This window comes from Etheostoma cragini, chromosome 18 (assembly GCF_013103735.1).
Source record: "Etheostoma cragini isolate CJK2018 chromosome 18, CSU_Ecrag_1.0, whole genome shotgun sequence".
Taxonomy (NCBI): Eukaryota; Metazoa; Chordata; class Actinopteri; order Perciformes; family Percidae; genus Etheostoma; species Etheostoma cragini.
Window position 1 is genome coordinate 14,228,985 of NC_048424.1, and position 17,962 is coordinate 14,246,946.

Consider the following 17,962-nt stretch of genomic DNA (forward strand, 5'->3'; position numbering starts at 1 on the left):
GAGGCACAATAGCAGGGTTGTGTGCAAAATTAAGTGTTGCATTTGGCTTTGTAGCTTGGTCACCTGAAATTTAGTACTGAATGCTAAAACACTTTCACATGCAAAAACACAATGTCACTGAACAATGGCATTTAAAAAATGTTACAGGGCTTGTTGAGATTTCAAGCAACACGTTCAGTGTTCTTCGGGCTGTGTGTTTCTGTTTTTTTAATCATGCCATGTTGCCTGCAACCACATATTGCAAGTTCCTCTATGTCGTTTGTCAATTAATAAACATAGGCTACCCCCAGTTGCAGTAATTTGCTGACATTACTGTATTAAAAGCTCTCTAACCAGATTTTCTCTCTACAACTCCTGCCAGGATTTGTTTTATGAAAAATAACTGCGATTTAAAAGCCAAGTGTGTTTTCTTTTGATTTATTATAGACCTGCAGTCAGACACAGTTTTTCAAAGAAAACAATAAGAAGCATTATAAATAACAATGAATCTAGGTTTTGTGAATACATTGTCTGATAAAAAAATATTAAGATAGACTAATTAAATCAATTTAACATTTTTCTAAAGTTGACATGCAAATTGGCTGAGTCAAAGGGCAAAATATCTCTTAAGTTCACAATGATTTAAGTGGCAGAAACAGTTACAGAGATTGGGGATGGAGTAATTCGCAGTATTAAAACACATGGCAGTAGCACAGTTGGAACTCACAAACAAAGAAAAGATATACTACAATTTGTAGTTTGGACAGCATACTATTTGTATCTGACACTGGCGTATTCAGTGGACTCGCACTCATCGACCCACACCCTGTCAGAGGAAGCGGGGAGGATAATGTCAGCGTAGATCACATCGTCTGCATTCATAACCTAAAGACACACAGACACACACAATCGTTACCTTTAAAAATGACCAAAAGCACAAAAGATGTTACTTTATTTGTGAGAGAACTGACTTACATTGTTGGTACTGGCTGTGTAACAAGACTCATCTGGCACCTGGCTCCCTAAATAAACCAATGATTGCACAAATCCATGTTTTATTATGTGTTTAAATATAGGCTAACCATTAAATTAAATGATAAGTTCAATGCTGGACAGATTAGTGTGGATTTCTCAAGCTTAGTTATGTGACTCTACAATTGCAAAACAATTACCATCATGAAAGGAACAGTAAAAACAGAACGTCAGTGATTGCCTCAAAGACCACAAAGTAGAATTGTACTTGTGGACACGTGTGGAACAATTGTGTATAGCCTATGTTAGGGCTAGTCTGTGCCCAAATATGAGTCCATTTTCAGTGCTGCAACACATTATCTTATAGGTTAAGGAAGTTTAGGAGAACTTACTTGTTCTTCTTCTGTTTACAACAAAAAACGCAACCAGCGCTGTCACAACCACACATCCCACCACCCCCACAGCGGCCCCCATCATGTCCTGGTTGCTAACTCCACCTGAAAATGCAAATTACAATCATTTAACATTTCAAATAATGTTTTGCATTGCTGAAACAAGCTCTCTAAATCATAATATATCCTCAAATGAATAGTTTGAGAGTTAGATGTGAAGAATTATAGGCTACCACGTTCATGTCTGTTTGCTAAATATGAGAGTTTAGCCGGAAGCTGGTTAGCTTAGTTTAGCTAACCCTGTAAACAAAGGGAAACAGCTAGCTTGGATCTGGGGATAGCTTATGCCAAGCCAAATGTATTGTCTCCTGGCTCCAGCTTCCACAAGTGTGTTTAAAATTTCAAATTATTGTTTTAATATTTGAATGGGAATGAACTGGAAACTAATCAGTGCCCCTTAGTTGGCAGTTTTGGCAACTCGATACACAAACTGTGCTTTCCACAATAATCCAGATAATGTAGCTAGACCCTAGCTAGCATATTATTAAAGTGTCTGCCTTTTTGCTGTCTTGGTGATATTATTCATTTACATATTCATGGGTATTAGTTATTGAGCATATACTTAGAAAGAAAGTCTATTTGTAGGCTATATGAGTAACAAAGGTGGTGTCTATATTGATGTAGTACCTTGATTTTTGGGTTCTAGGTCTATGATGAATCCTCTTCCCCTCCCTTTAAGAACTACAAAATAAATAGCATTAGTTATTTTTAATTCTTTGCATTCAACATCTAGGAATCTCCTGGTTCGGATTTATCATACAGACCTGGGACTCTGACCCGCAACTCCACTGAAATATGGACTTGTTCACCTACAGTCGCCTGGCACCTAAACTTCTTGTCTTCAGGTCTTTGAAGGGTGAGAGTCAGAGTAACAGCACACAGAGACTCCTGTTTTATCTGATGTTGTGAGTCCTCGTGTATGCCAGTGCCGGCTTCATCCACCCACATCAGGCTGACCTGGTGGAGCTGTGCTCTGCAATGTCCCTTCTCTACGAAGGTGAGGAGAATACACTGCAGTGACACTGTTTTGCCAGGCATGAGCTTTAACTCTGGGCTAGCTGAGTAGAAAAACAAAACAAAACATGAGTTTTATTCATTTGACTCGTTTGCAGCACAGATTTCTCTTTATCAGCTTTCTCGTTAGAAGGGGAAATCAATTCACTATCAACACACACAGCAGTAAAACTCTTATTGACAGTACTCACTATTGTGAGGAGAGAAGACATTTGGCCTTTGTTGGCAGCGATGATGTCCAACATCTTCCGCTGTGAGATCTTTGATTTGCAGAGTGCATTTTGAGTCCTCATCCACTTGTGTAGCTGTCTGGATCTCTCCATTACCAACTATTGCAACGTAATCGCTTGTTTGGCTTGTGTTGAGCTGCCATACATGAAGGCAGACTAAATCTTCCTCACATGGAAATGTAATAGAATAAGTCCGTTGGGCAAATATCAGACCATCTTCTCCATTTAACCCTAGTGAAAGAAGATAAAAAGTGTCAGATTTTCTATTAAATGTTTGAGATAAGATTATAAAACTATCACAAGATACGATTCTGCCAAAGTTTCACTAACCTGTTGTAATGAAAGATAACAATAGCAGCCTCATCACAATGTGAACAACTCCAGCCATCCTCTGTGCAAATGTTTTCGCTGTGAAAAGGTACACTGGAGGTTCTCTGTTGTTATACTGAACATTAGTCAACAGGAATGTGACTTCCTGCATTTGCCAACATCTTTAACCTGCTGGTGTGAAAACCTTAACAGCTACTGGTCTGACTGTACAAGAGTACAAGAACATTGATAGAAACTACAGAGCTGTTTTAAGTCAGGGTTTAGTTTGCTCACTGGTTAAAAACAAGTCAACAGTTAAGAGGAATAGGAAAGACTGCCAAGCAAAAAAGCTTGACATTTTCAGACTATATTTCCACATAAGAAGAAAACTAAAATCAAAAATACTGAAAAACTTATTTTTTTAACAGGCCTGATTCCTATTTTGTCTTGTTTTCAAACAATTTGTAAAGAGATTTATTGAAGAGGACAGATTGTTATGTTGTGTGAGGAGAGACCTTACAAAAGATAAGGAGAATTTTAGTGTATAGCAGATTCCAATATCAGATGTGCAAAGTTGTGTGGGATGGGAATTGTAATTTAACTAATTTTTTCTTACGTACATTTAATAATAAATAAAAACAGTTAATAGACATTTTAAGTGTTGGTCCACTCAGTTCTGCACCTCTGACCCCAATACCTTTGTCTGTGGTCATACCATTATACAAATGAAAAACTCAATAGCAGACCTCAGTCCACTACAGATTTCCCTTCTTGCTTTTAATTCCCTGTGCAATAACCCAGCAACACTGTCTCTAATCAGTCTGTTTACTAGTTCCACTTATTTATTCATCATTCTCTATTTCAGAGCTGTTCTTGAAACTCATAACATAATACTATTTATTCCAGCAGTCGTTGCTCCATAATTAAAATAATTACTCATCATAATTATAATTAACTCCTGCATACTTTGCACTCTTCATTGAACTATTGGCTCAACATGTCTATATTGTTTACGTTTATAGTGAGTGTATGAGTAAGCGCATTACGAGCAATACAAGCCAAAGCAAAATTCCTTGCGCATGTACATGTCCTCATACCTGGCACATAAAGCTGATTCTGATTTGTATGACCTGACTCTTTAAGATGTGGTTGCAGATGCTGCTGCTCATCAGCAGATGGAGCTCCGGCTGAAACTGCAGCTTTGCTCCTTTGGTGACAATATTTCCCAGTGCCTTTTCTCTGGGAGAGTGATGTGTGCAGCTTTTTGTGAGTCTGCCTTTCTCACTTAAACCAGAAGCTACGCTGGAGGTTGATTCCGACCTTTTCTACTCTGGCGTCTTGGAAAGCTTTTCAAAGACATCCTGCTTTCAGCAGGCAATATATTTGAAATGCAATCTACATTCCACAGCACCAAGTGACCCCTGCACCTAATGTTGCATCAGTCCCATGTTACATTACATTACATAGCTGACGCTTTTATCCAAAGCCACTTACAATAGCTATATACAGTATGTCAGGGCCTCTGGACCAACTAGGGATTAAGCATCTTGCTCAGGAGCACAATGGTAGTGTATTGCAGTGGGATTTGAATCTACTTCTCCCACACCAAAGGCATGTGACATATCCACTGCGCCATCACGTAGAAGATGAGACACAATAGATAAGAGAATATATACAAAATCTGTTTTACAAGGAGGGGCCCGGGAATGTCATAATTTGTTAATTATTGGAATTGTCATAACCCACAAGAACGGTATTTTTTGTGAAGGTGGAATGCTGTGTTTGTCAAGTGTAGAGGGGGTTGGATTACCAAAATTGTTGCTGAATCATTTTATTTTGCCATTTGTACAGATCATCAGGGACAAATCTAGACAAACGCATGATTGTTAAAAAAATATGTCAGTTTTTCAGTTAAAATCTTTTCAGTGTAACAGCCAAGTCAAACTAATCAAAGAGACTTTAAAAACTGCGTAAACTCAGAATCTGAGGCAACCACACTACTTCAGTCTGAAAAATATTATATACTGTGTATATATATATACACACATACATGAGCACTTAAACTAAATCTCACATTAACGGTCACATCTTGTGCATATTGCATCTTTCACATCAGCTGGACTACATGTTAGCTGTCAAATGGCAATCACCAAAAGTTCCAGTTGTAATCTACCTTACAGTTAGAGAAGTAACAGTCACCGTTCAAGAGGTGGAATAATTGAGTTAACACGAGCACACTTCTACAGACATACCAAATATCCCTTTGCACTTTCATTTCTCAACATCCAGAATACAGCCTTGGAGATTTCCAAGGTTTCTCAGCAGCATTGAACAATTTAAACCAGTGACATTTTAATTTAAAACAGGATAAAAAAAAATAAAAAAAAAATCACTTTATCCCTCAAGTCTGTGTTTTAGTCTGAACACTTGCAAGTGAATACAGCTGTGTTACATTAGACATCCGGAAGGTTTAAGTGCATCTGTGACTTCCTGTTCTCCAACAGCTTTTCATAGAGTTTTAAATTCACAAAATGACAACAGACTTGTTGCCAGGTTTACAACTTCACACAAGATCTGAGAAAAGCATTCAGGGGAACGGGTTGTCAGTAGTACCGACGGTTTACTGCTGATAGGAACTGACTAGGATTGGGCATCGAGAACCGGGTCCAACTTAGAATTGTTTTAAAAACAACAATTCCGACAGAATGGTGTTTTCAATTGAAATCGTTTGGAAAATTTGGTTTTGAATCTCAACATCAGTCCCAAATTTAACATGCACAATCTTTGGTTTTCAATAGCGACCACCATACTTTCAGGCGCTTGTCATAAAAGTAAGATGTAATTCTCCATTGAATCCAAATAACATTTTCCTCTCATCTGCGAAATAAGCAACGCCACCCATAGATACAGAACAAGACTCCACCTTTCAAGGAATCAGAATCAATAAGAATCGAATGGAAGAATTGTTCAAATCAAACGGACGCCCAACCCTAGAACTGACACATTAGTCTTTTTGTAGGGGAGTATCATTGATTGTTTTACAGCAAGATAGTCAACATTCTGGCAAAAATCTAGGGAGAAAAAAAAAATCTGATACTGATTACACACATGCAGAAAGCAGACGATTCCCACTTATTAACAACAACAAAAAAACGATTAGGTTTCTCATACTGCCCGTTTCTGCAGCTCCTGTGTCTGAATCGTTAGGTGTGAGCTCTTAGCCCGACTTCCCAAATGCCCGTGTGCACTGATTGGTCAGCTTGCCAACTCTGTTGTGATTGGTCAACCAAATTCAAACAACTGAGCAGGCATTGTCAATCAGTGGCATCACTAATTAAAGACTTTTAAACAGGAATGTGGGTATGGCGTATTTAGGCAGTTGGAAACAAAAGTGCTGTCTGTGGGAGAGAAAGCTCCATTTGGAGTGAAATGTGTTTTTTGTATAACATACACAAAAACTATATAACACTAGAAATGAGAAAATCCCCAAAATCATAACAGGGGCCCTTTAAAAAGCATATCGATGGTTGTTCTGTTGAAACAGAAGTCAGTATTCTCCAACCACAGAGCTCTAGTAAATCTGTTTTTTTGGTTGTTGTGGTTGGATCAATATAATTCAACACACTCGAGTGTGACACAAATCATCTTTAGTTACCCCAGTTACTCATTCATATTTGACAAAATGGGAGATACAAACCCAGTTTTAACTTTTCACAAAACTTGAAAGAGACCACCTAGCATGAATTTGGGACACTGCAATAGCAATATAATGTGCAGCTTTAAAAGCTATTTTAAAACAAACAAAAACAAACATAATAACTCAAACTTAAAATAAAAAGTAAAATAGTGGAACAAGTGTGGTGTGCCCACCTGTAGCGCCATGTTCCACTTCTGGATCAGGCCTTTCATCCACAAGAAAATTACAATGATATCACTTCACATTATTTTGGTTAGAAAAAAAGAAAAGAAAACACAACCTGCTAAACAGACAACCAAACAAGACATAACACCTGCTACCATCCTGATTCACACGCAGACCCACTTTACATTCAGACCCTGAAGAGCCCTTTAAACCAGTGGATTTCTGTACTGACATGTGCTGTACGGAGTAATAGTGCCTTAGTTACAATTAGATTATAGCTGCAACATGTTATTTGGTTAGAAAACAGAAACAAGTGATAATTTCTTTGTACTTATCAAATGCTACATTCCATCGCTCCCTTTGCTCTTCAGAGGATACAGTTCAGCTACTAACAGGTGCTTAAGCTTCCTTAAACAAAATAAAAATATTCATATTATAAGGCAGGAAAACGTCTCCAGTTTACATTTAAAAAAAAGAACTTAAACCAATGATAGACACAAGTGCAGTGAAACACTGCATATTTCAAGCCAGCCATCAACGCTCAGGGTCTAATCTTGTCTACAACACGTAGTCACACCCTTAGTTTTGTGGCTCGTATTAATTCACATAAGATAATTCTCCCAGATCAAATCTTTGTTAAAAATGTCCATGAATCTTATAGCTCCATTTTCCCCATCTTATCATAGGTAACACCATCCCCTTGTACAAGTCTGCATCTTCAGTCACAATCCTAAAATTTAAATAAATATAGTTGTTTCTTTGTTTCCCTTTTGACATGAAAGAATTGCTGGTCTGATGTGAGACTGAGTCAGACATTTATAAAGGGTTGGTATGTTTCTATAATCCATGCTCCTGTAAAGTGCTCAGGTTGAGACCTCTGCTGTCACAGGCTGGAGGGTTGGGCCTGCTGCTGAATCTGTGTGTGGTGGCCTGGCTGAGCCTGCTCACAGTCTTTAGGTCCTTCCTCCACCCCCCGGGCGTACATGAGGATAAGGGTGACGGTAGCAAAGGTAGTGGCGTTCACAGGGAACGCCCGCAGCAGCGTGGAGGTGAGGCCTCGTGTGAACACCATGTAGCCTTCTCTCCTGATACTCTGTCGCACACAGTCAGCAATGCCGCTGTACTGGTTGACTCCACCCACCCCGTCTGCCTGCAGCCGCGACTTGATCACATCCACAGGGTAGGTGGATAGCCAGGAGGCGATGCCAGCCATGCCCCCTGCAAACAGCAGCTTGGGGATCATGTAGCGGTCATCCGGCTCACAGCCAAGGCTGCGCGTCATCACATCATAGGCCAGGAAATACACTCCAAAGCCAGGTGTCTCGCGGATTAATGTTGTGACCATGCCTCTGTTTACGCCCCGCAGACCCTCCCGATTGTAGATGCGTGCCAAGCAGTCCAGGGAATTCTTGTACAACTTCCTAGAAGACTTTTTCTCCCCAGTACCCTGCATTTGCATGCGGGTTTTAGCCAGCTCCATGGGGCAGCAGATGACACACTGGATGGCACCTGCTGCTGCACCAGCAAGGAACTGGTTCATGGGGGTGTCCTGTGCCAGCATCCGCATGGTGTTACCCTGAACACCAAACACTATAGCATTGATGAATGTAAGGCCCATCATGGGGGATCCGATGCCTTTGTACAAACCAAATACCTGTGAAATGGGTCAGAGGCATCACATTAAACAAACTGTTTTCACAAATCCTTTTAATCTATCTGCTGTTCGCTTGTTAGCTCAGTTAGCTGCACAGCTGCAATGTTACCCAATTTATCTATTTTTTAATTTATAAACCATTTATGACAAGTACACATTGTTCCACTTTATTTTAGGTCAAGGAAATAGTTTTGACAATTACATTAGTCTTATGAGTGCTTCTTTCTGCCCGGTGACATGGTTGGCGGGTGTAGTTCAGTAGAAAGGAAAAAGTTACACGAATACATTAAACTGCACACAACCGGGTCATGAGTTCTGGATTTTAGTGACGCCTGGAGCACAAGCCGAGTGCCATCTAGTTCCATTATTTTAGAGATGGTAGACATCTCTACGGCTGCTATCTCGGTAAGAGAAAAAAAAAATTTTTTATGTTGAACTGTCCCTTTAAAATGTTCCAGTCAGTGTTAACCTCAGTCAGTCAGTCAGTCTGACCTCACTGACTTAACTGCAGACAATAACAGCCCAGAAGGTTGGACCTTGCTACAGATAGGTTCTGTCAAACATAACTAACTAATAACTAATTGCATAGATGTCATCGTGAGCAGCAGGCTGACAGCTTTACAGCCCAGGAAGGTAGGTGTTACATAGCAACAAACCATCTGAAGAATTAAAAACAGGTATTTCAATAAACTCTATAGACTGTTCATCATACTGCTTGCATATATTAGCATTAGACTCGTATGGGAAATAAATCCACGTACCGTCTCCTGCCGTATGATGGACTGGAAACAGTGAAAGGTCCCACGGTACAGAGGCTTATCAATACTCTGGACCTGCAGTCTCACCTGGGAAAGAAGACACTCTTCAGTGATTAGATAAACCACTTTCTCTACTGACATAGCAAGAAATTAGCAATGAGCATTGTTCCATTCAGTTAGCCATCTGCAATGTCCCGTGTTGACATGGCAACTACACACAGTATGTTGAAAACACACACAGATATCTCTTAAATTGTTAATAGTTTCTTTTTAAGTTTGTTGGTGTCTTTAAACAATGTGCATTTAAACAGAGGATCACATAAAAAGGTCTAAGAAGTTATTTTAGATCTCCCAAATTGCATTGTGCCTTAAAAGATTGCCCACCTTAACTGTGTCAAATGGGTGTCCAACCAAGACTCCAGCTGCACCTGGAGACAAAGGAAACAACCATTAAGAAATACGATGGACATTGCTAATCTATCACCCGATCTTTCTTGATGAGTATTTTGTTCTGTACTTAAGGTGTTTTTTGTATTATTTAATCAAATATTGCATTTATGTATCAAATTTGATGAAATAATTTGATTTTAGTATATGAGAGTATGACACTTCCGTTCGAGTCATTTAACCGCTAATAAACCCTCCAAACTTCATAATCATAGGAATAGACAATACTACCCTTTGTTATCTTAATAAACATAAAAAAAGTGTGTGTAACCTTGTCCTGGAGGTTTTTTAGCCATCTGTGCAAACACTTTGTTACTGAAGTGTGATGGTTATTGAAAAGCTAACTCTGCCTTCTACCACAGCAAAACATTGTAGCTGGCCTCTGTTCTGTACAGTTATGACCAATAAAGTTAAAACTCAGAGACAGTTCAAACCTCTGCTGAGTCTTCATGACCAGACAGTTACTGGGCACATTTTCCTGATATAAAGAAATTCAGACTGACTATTTAACCAGTTTTTGGGCTTTTTGACCATGTCAAAACTCTCGCTGCTGGCACTGTTATGTCATTTCAGAGCATGCTGCCACCTCTTCCAGGGTAAGGCTGCCTTTTTTAGCCTGAGGCAGCACACTGGGCATCATTACCCTCTACACTTTCCCCAGCAAGCATGTGGACTTCTCATCTTAGTCTAAGAAATTCTGGACAGACCACAAACAACATTACAAGTTAGCCCAGAAACAAAGGGAATACCTATACTGCAATCGCAGGTATTACAGCATTAGCTTTTAACAGGCAATGTGACGATTTAAATGGGTCTACACTCAGACATTTGGCCATAACGTTGATGCCATGGTAGCTCTCTCTTTAACATATGTGCTATGTTAGAGCATTGCGAGCAACGTTGCCAAATGAGCATGACAGCTTTATGTAGGGCCGTGAAAATATTTGAAATGTAATCGTAATTATGAGTAGGGCTCCCAATGATACAAAAACAGAATAATCAAGAACAACAATTATTTAGATCATTACGTTTTGGAAGTAAACTTTTATTTTCTCTCTGAAATGAGTGAAAAAATAAAGGTTTAAATAGGAAAAGTATTAAGGCGAATTTTAGTTGTGTGCTTTTTTTTTTTTTTTTACTGTTTTTAAAGTTCAATAATTGCAACATCATTCCAGAAATCAACGGGTAATCTTGTTAAATCATCTTAATTTCAATATTGACCGAAATAATCGCGAATCATTTTTTTGCCATAATCGAGCAACATTAGCTTTATGACATTATTGGATTTTCACATGATTTCAATATTATCAGCGGCTTTTCCAAAAGAAGTTCTATATCATGATATATATCGATTATGTGACATAAAATGACATGATACACAACAGATGTCTTTATCCACACATTACACCCCAGGAGGATGATAACATCTAAATTTTCAGAACCACTAATGCTGCAACTAATTGTATTACTGGCTGATCTAATGAGTATTATTTTGAATGACTCATTTAGTCAATAAAAAAAAACTGTGAAATGCCCATCACAAGTTGGTAAACAGTTTTTTAATATTGTCATTTTTATGTTTTGAATTTATTGTTGATTGTTTTAAGCAAAAAATATTCCAGATGTCAATTTAAAAATTACAACATATTAAGGTTGAAAATATAATAATACAAGTCCGAATGATATTAATAAAATTGATTGGGAAAAAAATCAATCTGATGTTAGTGGCCCACCTGTGTCACCACAGTAAACAAACAACAGCTTATCTGTCATAAGCACCTTCTTTGTCACCTGACCCATTTGTAAAAAGAGCCAACCAGGAATGAGTCCCAGCTGTAAGCCTGGAAAAGAACACAAGCAGGCGTGTGTTTGACACAATGACGAGCGGTCATTGAACTCAATGCACTGGTATGATCTAAGTACAGGAAAAACAAGCAGACCAGGGTATTGCATCATAATTTTCACAAGAATTATCTTCAGTGTGTCACCGCCACAGCCCAACTCAAAAAGCCTTAGTATACAGGCATGAATGTAATCTTGACTGGTTTCAAAAACGATCCCAACCTTAGCTAAGGTTGGTTTTCAGCTAAGCACAAATTAGGCCACCCAGCTGTCCATTTGACTGTACTTGGTTCCCTGAATTCTACCACACTGAGAGGGTGGGAAACCACATGGTCTGCCATGTGTTAAGAAAATAAAGCATGTGATGGTCTGTAAAGGGGTGTGTACTGATTCATGTTTTTTTATGTATGGTGAGGGGAAACTTTAAACTGCCAAGACAACCCGGCTTCAGAGCTTGGATTGCACTTGTGTACTGTTTGCATGCTTTCAACTCTAAACGAGGTTAGAACAGGGAGATATGCAGAAGGTTGGAGCGCCTTAGTTAAACAAACAAAGTCTTTTCCATGTAGCCCTTGTGATGTGCTGTACATTGGACATCCAAGAGACCAGTTAGATTTAATTATTTTTCGAATTCTGTAACTGTAAGTTTACAAGTCTAACCTAAACTTCTGTGTGAAGTTTTGAGCAATCACCACAATTACTGGAGAGAAGATAACATGTGATAAAAGGAAATAAGCGTTTGACAATATGGAATTTCACATTATTGTTTGCACTATTTGACCGAGCAGCTAACGCAGAATGAGCCACTCACACTTTTAATAATAATAATAATAATAATGTATCCTTCATTTGTCCGCTAGGGGAAATTTCAATTTACACTGTTGTTATTACACACATTACACACAAACCTAAATTAAACACACACACACACACACACATATACACAGACTCAAATGTCGAAGTTTGCCACCAGGTCAAATGCAATCCGCGGAATACGTTTGCTCTGTTGTGCCGACCTGCGGTGGAATTTCGAAAATGCACTTGTAATATTATGATAGAGTTGCATCACATTAGTAAAGGGGATTTGCTTCTGTTATAACAGAAACAGAGGGAGATGATTATACCCCAACTAGGTCCCAAACCACGGTGTTTCTCCGTCAGCTCCACTCATCTAACAAATCCCAAGATACAGTGGCTATTACTAAAACAAGTGCAACTGACGGACTTACCTCCAATGCATCCAGCAACGAAGTCCATCGCCGCTCTTCAACGTCACCTACCTGCAGAAGGACTTACGTTTAAGTTAACTAGCAACCAACTGAAAAAGCACTCAACGATTCTATGAAACGTTTTTTTTTCCCCAAGCTGTTTACTTAGTTTTGTAATTTACAGTAACCGTTCCTCTCCGTTTAATTTAGCTAATAGACTAGCTAACGTTAATTTACACGTTCGGTTTAGCACCAGGGTTCAGTTAGCGTCTAAATATCTTAGCTAGCACTGGCTAGCTAGCTAGTTCCGAGTCGTCCTCCAAGACCTGACAAGACACAATAATTTTATTTGATGGTTTAGCCTATTATTTAGCTTGCTCTATATATATATATATAGCTATTTTATCAAAACTCTCCTATTGACCGACACGACCTCAATGTACCGCTGTGGCGTTTATTGTCAATGCAGACAACCTCTATGATGTCTACATGGAGGAGGTTTATCTGAATCTGTACCACGGCACACAAGCTAGCGTCGCAGCAGGTAACTAGTAGGAGGCGGGAATTACCGGCTTTGGGTAGAGTTTCTATCCAATCCAAGTGAAGAGATCACGCCGACACCCCGCGTCAGTCCAAATCCGCATCATTCATTGGCTACATACCAGAAGGGCTCCCAGTGTTGAAATGCGTCACAAGTGCTGTGTGGTGTTTTGCTTTTGAATGGAGTCTCGTTTCAGTGGATGAAGGCGGTTTCATCATTTCACTTCCTAAAGCCACGCGGTTCAGATCAGCTGCCCTCAGTGTTGCCGTTGAATTCTGTTTAGGATTTTTCCCAAATGCATCCTACAAATTCTAAATGATTCACTGTGACAATCTGTTTTTGCTCTATGTTTTTGTACGGTGAACGCTTATTTGCAAGTTCTCCATTCATCCCCAAGTTCCTTCCTCTTAATTTCCACTTTTCATGACCTAGTTAGGCTAAAAGCACATCTACTGTCTCCAGCTGATTGGACTGTTTAGCCAAAAGAATGATTTAATCTTTCTGTGTTTCACTTAACAGACAGGCCTACAGCTTAACCCGGAACAGAGTAGCTAGTGCTGGCTTGTTTCTTCTGCAGCTCCTGGTCCTACTTATTCTTGTGATGCTTCCATTGGATGTTAACAGACAGCAGGATACATTACACATGCTTGTGAATGCTCAAACAATCATGTTCACTTATAATTCTGACTGATATGAGCTCACGAGTTATCATATGAGTAAAGCCTTACACACACACCCAGCAGATAAGACTTACAAGATGCTGTGTCATCCCTGACTGTGACAATAACACCACAGGAACTTTACACTCTTCAGGCAGTTTTTTTTTCCACTTTTTTGTGACAACTTTATATCTCATATTCTATTTGTATATCTATGTATAAGGGCATTATAGTGATGTATAATACTTACTATTAGTAACTTAGTATACTATTATATACAATTGAGGAAAGAAGGAAGATCATTTAATTGGTAGGTAGTGCTGTTATGTACTTCACAATATGGGGTTTCAATATTAAAGGGTCAAGAAAAGTTATGTCAATTACATGTCATTTCTATTCGTTGTTTTTTGCATCTCGCTCACTCTCTTTTGTTGGGGGTTGGGGAGGCGGTTGAGAAATTGGTGTCTTATATTGTTAAGTGTTGTTTCCAAATAAATTCAATGAATTAAAAAAAAAACAATCTTTATTTTACCTGTTAATGAGCTAATTACACAAAAATTTGGACAGGAAGTAGTGTTTTGTTTGACTACAAAAAAAACTATAAGTAGGCTACTTGGACAGAAAGTAATCTGGGTGGAATACACCTTTCCAAACTGTAATTAAGTACTTGTAGTTAAAGTAGTACCTTTGGGAGGAACCTTTATAATTATAGGTAGGCTACTAAGACAGGAAGCAGTATTTGGGCAGAAGAAGCCTTTATTACTGCTGTGATCAGGGTCCTAGAAATGCGGGCTTCAGTTTCCGTAAATCGTTCGGCTATCTTCGGCTAAAGTCGGGACAAATGGTTTCAGTCGACGCTGTTTGCATCGTAGAGTGTCACGGTCACGTCATGGACGGTCATGTAACAGCGTACAGTCAGTGGCGTACACTCAAGGTTATGGTGATGTTAGGCATCACCTGCTAGAGATACAATGGGCTCTTACATCTGACAAGTGTATGTTGGTCCGTCGACATCTGACAGGATGCATATCGCTGACTTTGTGTCTGGCTCATTTGCAGGTATGTGAGCTAGTCAAGGAAACGTGAGCACGAGCTGGGTGCTTGCTAGCTAACGTTATTGTATTAGCATGGGGCGATAACCATAAGAAGACGGTTAGATTTAACCCTGACGGTAATGTCTTGTAAAACTGTTTTTGCCTGGTATATAGATAGATAGATAGATAGATAGATAGATACTTTTATTTGTAATTCTCACAGTGCTTAACGTCACACGGCAAATTAAAATCTGAAGAATTTCAGGAGACGTAAAAAGCAGTAACGTTAAACTAAACTGACATACGTTACTGTGTCTGTGATAATTTCTTTGAAGAGAACAAAAATAATAGTTACATCTTACTCAGCTCAAAATCAAGTCTTAAATGTCTTATTTGGTCCACTCAGTGCTTTTATTTTGAAACATGTAACACTTCCTTCCTGTCAGCTGCACATTATTAAAGGGCTGCATGTCTTTTCTCTGGAAACACACAGGGGCATGCGGAGTTGTAGTGGGCTATCCTCTGGATACTGTCAAGGTACACTAAGTTGCATGAATCTGAAACATGATGTCAAGATGGCTATATAACAAATGGATGCCATTTTGACCTCATATTCTTTATATTTCTAGGTCCGGATCCAAACCCAGACACAGTTCACTGGGTTATGGCAGTGTGCAGCTGCGACCTTATCAAAAGAAGGGGTAGGTGGCATGGGTGTAGACTGCATGGTGTGCTTGCTACAATGTTTTCTCAAATGATTTAGAAAAGTTGCTCATCTTTCATTTGTGCCGTCAGGTGCATGGCTTCTTCAAAGGAATGTCCTTACCCCTCACCACGATCTCTATGACTTCCTCTGTGGTGTTTGGCACATACAGGAACTGCCTGCAATGTCTGAGCCAGGCGCGAGGAGCTCCTTATGGTCCCAACACCAAGCTAGAAGTCTTTCTGTCTGGTTTTGTGGCAGGTACAGCTCAGGTAACACATACAGTCTCACAAACCCTCGGAAAGATTGTTGAATCATGTTCCTCAATGTGTTTAATGTCACTTGTAATTTACACAGTAAAGGGTAATGCAATGCATCGTTTACATCCACATGTATATTTGGCACTTAAAACATATCAAAAATACCTTTTCCCTCGTACCCCCAGATGTGCATAGCCTTGCAGATAGTTTAGTTTGCCCAGGTTTTGAGATATCTGCTTCTGAGACTTGTGCTGTTGCGTCTCTCCTCATCTGCCGCCAACAGACGTCAGTGATGTCTCCGGGTGATATGGTGAAAGTACGTCTGCAGTGTCAGACAGAGTCCAAGCGAGGAGACGCCAACATGCGCAAACCCAAGTACCGGGGTCCAGTTCACTGTCTGCTGAGTATCATCAAAGACGAAGGCTTCATGGGGCTCTACAGAGGAGCGGTCCCCCTAATGCTGAGAGACGGGCCGTCACACGCCACATACTTCCTGACTTACACAATCATCTGCGAACTGCTGACGGAAAGTGGCAAGAAAAGACCAGGTGAGCTAAGTCTACTCCGCCTTTATTCATTTATTTATTTATTTATTTGATATAAAAGGCATTTCTTTTTGTGTGACATTGACTCTTCCTGTATGCTGATCTGTATCAGCACTGTACTACAATCTTCACACGTTTTGATAATTTTTAGTTACAGCCCGGCGTCATTTGAGGAATAAGTACAATTAACAATGTCACATTCATAGTTATAAAATATCTGTTAAACGTGTGACTATTATACGTGATTATTGTATTGCTCAGTCACAAGTCTTTTTGGTGATTACCTGCCTCAGTCATCATTTTGTATTACAATTTAAATTGAAAGTGTTGCATAAGCTGTAAACTAGCTTATATCCTTGAGGTTAACATTACCATTGCTTCCAAAGAGGAACACCACCGAGGCCAACAAGCACTTCCAATGGCAGCTTGAAGTCCCTCCCCTTTCTGTTACAAAGTCCTTATTAAAAACGCAAGTTAAAAACGTAAATGTCTGTTTCCTTTTAACGTCCGTGTCTTTTCATTTCCTCCAGGCTGGAGCGGTGTGATGCTGGCCGGTGGAATAGCAGGAGTTGTAGCGTGGACTGTAGGAACACCAATGGACTTGATCAAAGCCCGTCTGCAGATGGACGGAGCGCAGCAGACGAAGCGATACAAGGGTTTCTTTCACTGCATCTCTGAGACAGCGAGGGTGGAGGGGGTGGGGGTGTTCTTCAAGAGCTGGGGCATCAACTGTCTGCGTGCAGTCCCCGTCAGCATGGTGGTGTTTGTTACGTACGAGCTTCTCAACGGTTTCCTCCGAGCCGACAGTGTCGACCCTCCTCGTCTAGGGTTTGAATAGAACCGACTAACTCCATTCTAAATCTCTCATAGTAGTTTGCCGGTTTATGTCCAATGCTGGTGTTTACATACATGATGGCAAAGACATTTGCCATTGTAAAATGTCTATTGCGTTGCACTATTTCTCTGGAATGATTGTCCACAGCCATCCTTTGAGCTGTCAGTAATATGGATAATATTCAGTTAGGTAGGGTAATGTATCCTAATATGCTCAGGGGCTAATTTGACAGTAATAAGCACTGTTGGTACTACAGATTGGTCCAGCCAACCTCTGACCACTAGATGGCCTCCTTGGCCAGCTTTTCACCGTTTTTCTTCCCTTGTGTTGTCCTCGGGTCAAATTGACCCATTTCAAAGTGTTTTTATATCTGAAATGTGGATTTCTTTCAACCAAATTGCCCTAAAATAACATGGATCTTTCCATACAACATTCTTCAGGTAAAAGTAATGATTACTTTCATTGAAGTTTTGGGGTATTTTTTTTATTTAATCTTATAGCATCTGAATTCCTTTTTCTTTATGGTTTCAAAACCGTATCTGGACTAAACTTTGAAATCTACCCATCTTTGATCCACTCAACATCCTCTGATCTTAACCATTAGTCAAAATAATTCATAATGTCTGCCTTTTCATTAACTAAAAAACGTATGAATAAT

At 39.5% G+C, this 17,962-nt stretch overlaps 3 protein-coding genes across 5 annotated transcripts; 1 reads left to right on the forward strand and 2 right to left on the reverse strand.

The window, feature by feature from the left end:
* Positions 1 to 401: 401 nt before the first annotated feature.
* Positions 402 to 3,347, reverse strand: LOC117961445. 2 transcript variants are annotated; one of them, XM_034900113.1, is made up of 7 exons: positions 2,978 to 3,347; positions 2,609 to 2,878; positions 2,168 to 2,461; positions 2,031 to 2,084; positions 1,344 to 1,448; positions 955 to 1,001; positions 402 to 864 (listed from the first exon to the last, which is right to left on the reverse strand). In XM_034900113.1, the coding sequence occupies exons 1-7, from the start codon at positions 3,126 to 3,128 to the stop codon at positions 751 to 753; spliced, it is 1,035 nt and encodes a 344-aa protein (XP_034756004.1). In that variant the 5' UTR covers positions 3,129 to 3,347; the 3' UTR covers positions 402 to 750. The 2 variants fall into 2 exon arrangements, with proteins under 2 accessions (XP_034756004.1, XP_034756005.1); XM_034900114.1 differs by lacking the exon at positions 1,344 to 1,448.
* A 4,255-nt stretch (positions 3,348 to 7,602) lies between these two features.
* Positions 7,603 to 13,266, reverse strand: slc25a29 (solute carrier family 25 member 29). The gene is made up of 4 exons (XM_034900115.1): positions 12,749 to 13,266; positions 9,615 to 9,658; positions 9,234 to 9,317; positions 7,603 to 8,472 (listed from the first exon to the last, which is right to left on the reverse strand). Exons 1-4 carry the CDS (start codon positions 12,774 to 12,776, stop codon positions 7,702 to 7,704), a joined length of 927 nt encoding a protein of 308 aa, XP_034756006.1. The 5' UTR covers positions 12,777 to 13,266; the 3' UTR covers positions 7,603 to 7,701.
* A 1,512-nt stretch (positions 13,267 to 14,778) lies between these two features.
* Positions 14,779 to 17,402, forward strand: slc25a47a (solute carrier family 25 member 47a). Of its 2 annotated transcripts, none has more exons than XM_034900116.1 (6): positions 14,779 to 14,986; positions 15,455 to 15,498; positions 15,591 to 15,662; positions 15,757 to 15,936; positions 16,208 to 16,472; positions 17,000 to 17,402. In XM_034900116.1, exons 1-6 carry the CDS (start codon positions 14,950 to 14,952, stop codon positions 17,305 to 17,307), a joined length of 906 nt encoding a protein of 301 aa, XP_034756007.1. In that variant the 5' UTR covers positions 14,779 to 14,949; the 3' UTR covers positions 17,308 to 17,402. The 2 variants fall into 2 exon arrangements, with proteins under 2 accessions (XP_034756007.1, XP_034756008.1); XM_034900117.1 differs by having other exon boundaries at positions 14,847 to 14,986; positions 15,837 to 15,936.
* Positions 17,403 to 17,962: the final 560 nt, after the last annotated feature.